Source organism: Coffea eugenioides, unplaced genomic scaffold (genome assembly GCF_003713205.1).
Source record: "Coffea eugenioides isolate CCC68of unplaced genomic scaffold, Ceug_1.0 ScVebR1_2;HRSCAF=14, whole genome shotgun sequence".
Classification (NCBI taxonomy): Eukaryota; Viridiplantae; Streptophyta; class Magnoliopsida; order Gentianales; family Rubiaceae; genus Coffea; species Coffea eugenioides.
Genome location: NW_020863537.1, coordinates 1,784 through 11,197, shown reverse-complemented (window position 1 = coordinate 11,197; position 9,414 = coordinate 1,784). Strand labels below are relative to the sequence as shown.

At 36.2% G+C, this 9,414-nt stretch overlaps 1 protein-coding gene across 1 annotated transcript; it reads right to left on the bottom strand.

The window, feature by feature from the left end:
• Positions 1–3,726: 3,726 nt before the first annotated feature.
• On the bottom strand, positions 3,727–4,296 carry LOC113757340 (60S ribosomal protein L4-like). The gene has a single exon (XM_027300691.1). The coding sequence runs from the start codon at positions 4,294–4,296 to the stop codon at positions 3,727–3,729; it is 570 nt and encodes a 189-aa protein (XP_027156492.1).
• Between the last annotated feature and the right edge of the window lie 5,118 nt (positions 4,297–9,414).

Below are 9,414 nucleotides of genomic sequence, written 5' to 3'. Positions count from 1 at the left end.
GGGGCCGTCACAAGGTGAATCGAAGACAATTCAAATACTACTAGTACAAGGTATAAATATGATTTTGAAAGTGAAAAGAGTGCATTTAAACCAAAGGATATGAGTAAAATATTTGGAAAACTCATGCTCGCTCGTAAAACTTTGAAATATCCATTTGAGTCGAAGAAATGAAGAAAACGTATTTCTATTAGTCGTAAATTTCATTTTTTCCAAGTGTACAGTTTCGGCCAGATCCGACCTTATATACCTCGATAAAAGAGGACGCAAATATCCTAGATGGTTCATATGGTATTTTCTCTCAAATTGCTACCTAATACTCGAGTGAAAATTTGGGCAGTACGCCCTTTGTATTTACCTATTTTTCAGCCACTTATGGCTTCATTATTTTCCTCAATCAATCCCAAAGTCATACACAATATAAATTCATCACAATAGCCGTTCAATAGGCTCAAAGTCATCCAAGCACAAGATTTAGCTAGGAAAATGACCGGAAATAAGCTTTAAGCTAAGGAACCAAAAAGGCGGATTCACCGCTTCTTAACGTATCGGACATAACCGAAACTACGCTTATTGGATTGAAGTGCAAGTTATACCATTTCGAAACTAAGACAGAGGGCTATAACTTTGATGAAGAATACTTAGTCCAGTTCTCATCCAAACTAGGTCAAAGTTACCAAAACAACCCCAGATTTTCCAGTTCGAAGCTCACTGTGAAATTCAACTAGCAGTCCGGATTCATTCAATCATATCTCAGCACACACAACTCCGATTCAGGTAATTCCAAAGCCATTTGAAAGCTAAGATACAAGGCTATAATTATTAAGAGACATCGACAACCAAATCAGTAGTATTCCTGGTCAAATTAACCAATTACAGAAGCTGATTATCAGTTTCGGACAGAAACAGGGCAGCAGGGATATTTTGGTCTTTTCACAGGCTACGTTGCTCCAATTGGGGTGAAATTTTGTAGGCAACTATAAAACATCATTATCTACAACTTTCATGTTTTGTGCTAATGCCAATTCGGCATCTAACTAGGGGTAACAGTACCGGGTAGAATAGGGGAAATTGAAACCCTAATCTGGAATTTTCCGCACAACATGGAAATTTTCCGCAATTAACTACAATTTACGCACTATGGCTTCATTCTAGACTATCCCAAGCCATCATCCATAGCCACACCATACTAAACATATAAAAACAGAATAAATCAAGAATAAATATAAAATTCACCAATCTCTACCACAAGTCAAGAATTCTTCCACAAAATCACTTATTCAACTACTATCAATCACTAATTGAACATTATCAAGATCAAAGGAAAGATTCCTTAACCACTCACCTTGTAAATTCAAGAAAGGAAGCAACTTAGCACCTTTGCTCCTCAAACCACTTCACCACTCACCTTAATCCTACCAAGGGAAAGGTTTTTATGGAGCAAATCAAAGTTTTAACGGTTGGTTTGTGAGATCAAGGCAAGAAATTGAAGAAAGAAGTTGGAAGTTTTCTCTTCTTTTTCCTCCAAGAAAGTCGGCCAAGAGGGGGAGAAATAAGATGAGTTGTTGGTCAATTTTTGGTTAATTAGTAAAGGTAAGTAAGATGTCAAAGTCAAGAATTAATCACAAGGTGAAACTTGTCACCCTTATTTAATGCAACTCTATCTTTTTGTCTCTCCAATGATAATCCATCTAGGTAACTTCTAATTATCTCTTAACACCTGATAAATTAAACTCGGTATACACAACTTAACCTAATTGGCCGAATTTTATTGAACTTACCGCACTAGTGGGTCCCACATCCGGTATGCGCTCTTAATTTCTCAAAAACTAACTAATACTAGAAAAATAATTTTAGAACTATATTTACTCATAAAAATTATCTAGAAAATTTTCCTAATAAAGAAAATATAAAAAAAGCATGCAATTAAATAAAATAAAGTCTAGAAAATAAGAAAATCCACGGGTTCTCACATGTACAATTAAAACTAGGCACTGCTTTAATAATATTATAACTATTTAGTGCCTCGAGTTAGTCTAAAAATGTCCAACATTATTTGGAAATGCACTTTGGCCATAGACAAGGGAATCACAAATCAAGTTAGTCTAAAGATGTTTTTGTGATGTAAGCTAGCAAGTTTTCTGAGCATCAGTTAGTCCTAAAGAGACAAGCAATGAATGTTATGTTGGATGGTGGTTCTGAACTTTCTTCCATAAAAAGTTGGGAATTGTAGTACCATTGACGTATACTAGTAAGATAACGGGCATCACATATTTCGGCAGTGACAAGTAAGGCATGTAGTGTTGGTTGATGGTTCTACATACTAAGCCAAATTGCTTAACTAGAAGTTAAGTAATAGGGCTTTCTTAACATTATCTTGTATGCACCTTGTTCAGCAAATACGAGTTAGGCATATCACATTTGTTGATGGTTCTATTACATATTAAGCTAGTTGCTTACACAAGTTGGGTATCAATGTATTATTGACATAAACTAGTAATACAATGAGCATCACAGAGTTCTACAGAGACAAGTGATGCAAATCATGTCAGTTGATGCTTCTACATATTAAGCCGAATTGCTTATATAAAAATTAACAAGCTGGGTATCAGTGTACTCTACTCGTTAATATATCGGTCTGGATTAAGATTTGTACTTGAATGCAACTGACCAAGGATGCCTTTTCCAATGAATGAACCACAAAGCATCACTATGTCCATACCAAATCAAGATTGATAATGCCTCTTTCCTGTTAAAATGAATTGAAGGCTATGAATCAGAATCAGGAATTAGAAAGAGAAGAAAAATCAGTTTTGAGGAACTGCATTGTACACAAAAGGACTTTGAAAATCATACAAAATCACATGCAGAAAAAGTAAAACGAGGCAGTGCCAGACAATATCCCATCCAAGTTACTGAATAACATCTATAAAACATTTCAAGAGAACAAAACAAAAAAGACAAGGGAAAAAGTCAGATGAATTTCAAGAACTGAAAGAGCAAGTATGAACAAGAAGGAAGTGTGGAACAGTGGATTGCTGACATTCCTCCCTTCCATAATGTGGCAGCAAGCCCAGCCACAGGATTTAGAAAAGTTGCAAAATGTTGAAGTTAATTCATTCAAGGATTTGTCCCACCAAATTTTTATGAGTTGTACTTCTATTATACAATTTGAAATTGCATCACCATGATTGTGGTAAAAACAAAAACAGAGTCAAAATTTTCCCATAGTCCTCTCAACCAGATATTCGTGCAACCATGAAGCTGCAATTTCAGCAAGAGATTTATACCTTATGTTGTGGTTAATTCTAAGTGAGCATGAAGCCAACAATAATTTATTTATAGACATAATCTTTGTCAGGTGAATGTCATCAAACAGTTTGTCAATCATCAAGGTGTTCAGTAAATTATATTCTGTTTTTTCCCACAGTAGACCAAGTTCACCTTGCAAATGAAGGATGTCAGAATTCTTGACTGCTTTCAGGTTTAAGAGTCCTGACACCATGCCTTCCCAATTACTCGTGTAGAATGAAAGGGTTTTAGAAAACCTCAGCACTTGAAGCACTTACCAAAAATTTAAATTTTTTTGGAATTCTTGTAACGACAAATAATTGAAAAGAATAAGCTTCAAATAATCATAATGTTAAGCCTTTATGAATGAAAAGCAACTGTACAAAAAGTAATCTGCATGCACTACATTACAAAATTGTGCTCTGATATCTCGATTAACTAGTAGTATTGTCTAATAATGTGCATCTTACCCTTTCCTGGGCAGATACCCTGGCCGTCCTTAGCCTTCTTAGCATCGGGGTAAGCCCTAATTTTCTTGAGAAGACTGATAGCGTTGGAGGTTTTCTCCATGGCCTCAGCTGAATCGGAGATCACACAGGGGATTTGCAGGACAGACTTGATGCGGTGGCCGCAGGCCATGACAAGGGAAGGCACTGCAGAGGCGGCGATGGTAGAAACCACGGCATACCGTTTCTTGTTGACTGGGACCTTGCAGTGCCAACAGCGCCGGATCTTGGTCGGAACAAACATGCGGCCGCCGCGGCACATGTTGCCATGGGCACCCTGGCCGGCACAGTGAGTACCGCCGCCAGGAACACGAGAGATACGGGAAACAGCGCGACCAGTACCCCAGGACTCGGTGGAGGTTTGGTGGCCGGCGGACCTAGAGACGGCGTAGGGTTGGCGAGAGTTCTTGGAGATGTCGCGATGAACGTCTTGGAGGATGTTGGGCCGGATTGGGGCTTTCATGACGTCAGGCAGAGGGAGGGAGTTAGCGTCGGCCTCCATTTCATTCTCAAGACGGATAACGGTAACTACAGGGAGAGCGGCGGCGAAGCCATTTCTGATGGGGGTGAGAGGTTTGTGAATTGGTATACTGCGTTTTAGATGTCTTAAATTTTGGCTAAGTTATTAGGACACAGAATGAAACGGTGTCATTTCCTAAAGTCCCTTCAGCCCGCCACGCCACTTGAATTTTATAGTTTGCCGCTCTTAGTTCCGTACATATAAAAAGCACGTCTTTTCCTTATTTAGATGCAAGAAGTGCACGCTTTCTTTGTCCTTTCACCTATCTCTCTCTTTTTTCTTTTTCTCATCATTATGTAATTAAGTTTTTCTATTGTTTTGAGTTTTATTATTTTTTTTACTCTCAGGTTGTGTTAAAATAATAGAATATGACAATTTAGTGTGTTGGGCAGATTTTTTTTTACCAATTTTAACTAATATAGGACTTTTTCTAATTTATTATACAATAAAATAGTTCAAAAAATAAAAATGTTGTTAGAAATATGTTTACGATTCAAAAAAATAAGCACTCTTTTAATTAAAATCTTTTTGGTACTCATTTTGTTGTGTTATCAATTATGTATGACTTGCAGTCTCACAAGACCTGACAATTGAATTAGTTGATTGAACAATCAAAATAGTTTGCAAATACATGTACGAAATGCTAAATCTATTTATTTGGTATATGTACCAATTCATAAATGATAAATATGGCTTCTATAATTAATAACAACCTTTTGATCATGGAAATGTTAGGATTAGACTAAATTTCGTGTTAAGTTTTATTGTTAAATTCTACTATTGACTACCTCTATTTTTAGATTATCCAAATTATTAATTTTCCACCATGTTGTCATTTGGATAAATGGGGAATGTATGAATTTTTTTACATTTATAACAAATTATTACCTAAGTTTGGGAAAATTATAAAATATGTATACATATATAGTTTATTAAGATACCTTATATAGTTTGCTAATAAAAATAGTGCTAAATTGCAACACCATAGAATGCCATGGTACAAATAATGAAATTTGTGCATTACATATAGGGCTAAATTGCAAAAGTTAGAGTGCTATAGTTGATTTAATGAAATTGGCGAATAAGATATAGGGCTTAATTGCAAAAGTTATGGTGTAATGGTAGAGTTAAAGAAATTGGTATACTACATATGGGGTAAAATTGCAAAAGTTAGGGTGTAATAGTAGAATTAAAGAAATTAGTGTACTGCATATGGGGCTAAATTACAAAAGCTATGGTGTCATAGTAGAATTAATGAAATTTTTTTGTTACATTTGGGGCTAAATTGCAAAAGTTAGGGTGGCATAACAGAATTAATGAAAATGATCTAGGAACAAGTACTTTAGACAATGACAAATAATTGTTGTCACTACCTCGAAACCGGTTGAGCGACTATGATGATGTTGGTCACTATATGGACCATTTTAGTGACAACATTTTCCTAGGTCATCACACAAGTAATTTCCCGATCACTAATTTTTCATGTGTTGCCAAGAGAACTAGATAGGGAGTCCATGATATTGTTTTACCTTCATAACAAGTTACTAACTAAATTTGGAACAATTATAAAATATGTATACATTTTTATTACAATACCTTCCCCATTTTACTAATGAAAAATATAGGCTAAATTGTAAATGATAGGGTGCCATAATAGAATTAATGAAATTGGTTTATTACACATGAGGCTAAATTGCAAAAGATAAGGTGTCATGGTAGAGTTAATGAAATTAATTTAACACATATGGGGCTAAAATGTAAAAGATAGGGTGCCATATTAGAATTAATAAAATTTATTTACAACATATGGGGCAATATTGAAAAATTTAGGGTGGCATAGTAGAATTAATGAAAGTGAGTTAGGAACAATTACTTTAGACAGTGATGACTAATTGTTGTCACTAGGGGTGCAAACGAGCCGAGTTCGAGTCGAGCTTTGGCTAATCGAGCCGAGCTCAAGTTAATTTTGTGAAACTCGAACTCGAGCTCGAGATCGACGAACTCAAAATATCAAGCTCGAGTTTAAAAAATAAAAAAAATAATTAATATTATTTTATTTTTAAAACATAAAAAATATTTATTTTATTTTTAAAAATGAATAAAAAAATAATTTTTTTAACAAATAATAAAATATTAGGGATATATATGTAATTTTACTATTAAAATAAAAAATATATATATAATTGAGCTCGCGAGCCAACGAGCTTAATGTTTTTGAGCTCGAGCTCGAGTTCGAGATCGACTTAATTAGCTCGAGCTTGAGTCGAGCTCGATATTGACGAGCTCGAGATGATCTCGTATTCGAACTGCTCGCGATCGCGATCGGCTCGCGAGCAGCTCGATTCGCGAAACACCCCTAGTTGTCACTAACTTTGAACCGGTAACCATATTGTGATAACATTGTAAGTAGTCACTATAAGGCCCATTTCAGTGACAATTTTTTTTCAAGTCGTCAGTCACGATGGTGATTTCCCGCCACACAGGCCTGTTGCGCGCCACTCATATTGTGACGATTAATCCCGTGTTATCACTGATGACGAGTCTACCCTCGGTCAATTATGATAACATCAAAAGTCATCACTAAATTTGCTCAACTGTGACAACTTTTTTTGATGTCATTGAGAATATTGTCACAAAAGGCCAATTTTCTTGTAGTGGCTGTCATCCCTCCCCCATGTACGAAATTTTGTCAAAAAAAAATGATTTTGACATATTTTTTCTTCTATAATCTTGGATTTGTTGGTACATAAGTGTGAAAACTCTTCATTATTCTAAATTTTTGCTTCGAGATAAGGAGTTAATTTCTAAAAGCATGAATATGGTTTAGGGCGAGTTCAATTTTTGGAAGTTTGATTGTTGATTAGAGCTTGTGATTCTGTTTGAGATCTTTTCAAAACATTGTAGCTTAGGGATTTTCTGTTCTTCAAGTGGGAAATGAGGATGACGGTTGCATGACTGAAATAATCAAGGGTTTTTTCATTTGATATTTTATCCTTGTGTCTTAATGCTGCACGTGCACTGCAAGTGACCTTTTGTATTATCATTCTCCAATTTGACATTAAAAGTCTTATATTGATCATCTTTTGTTAAAATATGGGATCAAACTGATTAGTTATGCCAGATTGTTGATTACATTGGACCACAACCCAATGATAAGGAACTAAAATGGTATTTTACCTGAATAACCATTATCCTAAGCTATGTTTTTAAACTTGGACTGGGAAGTGACCCGGATGAACTTAAGGATCAAAGGTCAATGGGTTCAATCGGTTGAGTTGGGGTTCAACCGGATGATGCCATAATAACGCTATAAATATATTTTAATTCTATATAAAAATAAAATAGTATAAAAAAATCTCTAAACTTGTTGTACTTGGGGAGTTTATAAATAATAAAAATAACAAAACCATACAAATTAAAACTCTACAACTTACTTGAAAACAAATACCAAATTAAGGCTGCAAACAAATAATAGAGAACGTTATGGCAAGAAGTATGACTATCCAAAACATTTGAGGCTAAAAGTGAAATACTATGAAACTTTGAACGTTCATTTCTAATTCCTCAAGTTTTGGATCACTTATCAAAATGGTAGGAAGTGTGACAGCCCCACCTCACCCTAAGGCGAACCAAAGGGTTCGGCGGACCGCCTGCCCAGCTCTCGCCGGGACTATAGATCCAGAACAAACGTAAATCCTACCAAACGCTCAAAAGAACGTCGAGAAGAAAGCATTCACCGTCCGAAAATCCAAACAAGCATAACCACTTTCTACAACCCTAGAACAGAACATTTCCAAACCAAAATAACTCATGAACATGGTTAAACACTTTTGTATACACATGTCTGCAAATTTACAATTCAAAAGGAAAACGTTGGACCAAGATACAATTAAGGTTTTCCATACATCGAGGAGCTACACAAAAGAAGATTAAAACTAGCTCAACTCATGCTTCAAAATATCAGAGTCTCCAGAAGGTGGTTTCCTGTAAGGAAAACAAGGATAACGGAACGGGGTGAGCTAGAAGCTCAATGAGGTACCAACAGTATAAACAGTAGAATTAGTAGAATTCATGTGAAAGCACTTTGGAGGCACATATTCACATCAAATACGAGAAATGAATGAATGTCACAATGTAAAGGATACAGGTGGCTCTCAGGAGCCAAATCCCCGTTGCTATACTTGATCCAGTCTTGTTGACCCTCCATCAACGTTCAAATAAAGGAACCAATCCAGTAGATCACCACTTTAACGCCAAAATCCCATACACCAAACATACCCCTTACCGGGCCCGAACGCCAAACAGGAACAGGAATGGTAATACTCGAGTATACCGGAATCAAGAGTCTCAATACCCAAAGATTTCCCCAGGAACAGGCACCCATGGATTGTCAATTATCTCGACCAAGCCCTCGCTGGCTCGATTTAATTAACTCCCCATGAGGTTGAGCTCAGGTTTAACAGGAAGGTCGTTGGATACTCTTCCAAACGACATCATAACAAGTGCAAGTAACAAGTTCAAGTACATGACAAGTACAAGTAATAGATTCCAGTTTGTTCAGTACAGGCAAGAGAACGAGTGTGATAAAGTACACCCTCGTCTCATACAAGATAAACAGTCAGGAAAGACATTCAACTAGCAATTTGCAAGTACAGGAAACCAGTTTAGCAATAATTCAGGGGAGTGGTACACTCACCTGATCAAACAAGGATAATTTCAAAAGTTTCCTTCCCAAGTGTGGCTTTACTCGCCGGCACCTCCTAGAACAATCAAGGCAAACACTTAAGACTCGACTCCAAGACCTAGTATGGAATTCGCAAGTGAGACTCGGTTACGAGCCATATGCCTAGTCAAAAGAGCCATTAATGCAAAGCAAAGAGGTGACCTCGGAGTGAAAAGGTAACAATTAGTCTTAAAGGCATGAACAACCTCAAAACCCTACCTACAATGACTGACCAATTCCAAATTTAAAGTAGATAATGAAAGCAAGATCAATACTAGGAAAACAGGATTTTCCAGTTTCGCGCAACCCTATATGAAAAATCATATCTCAAGTTTTGTAAGTCCAAAATTAGTAAAAGTTATACCGTTGGAAAATAA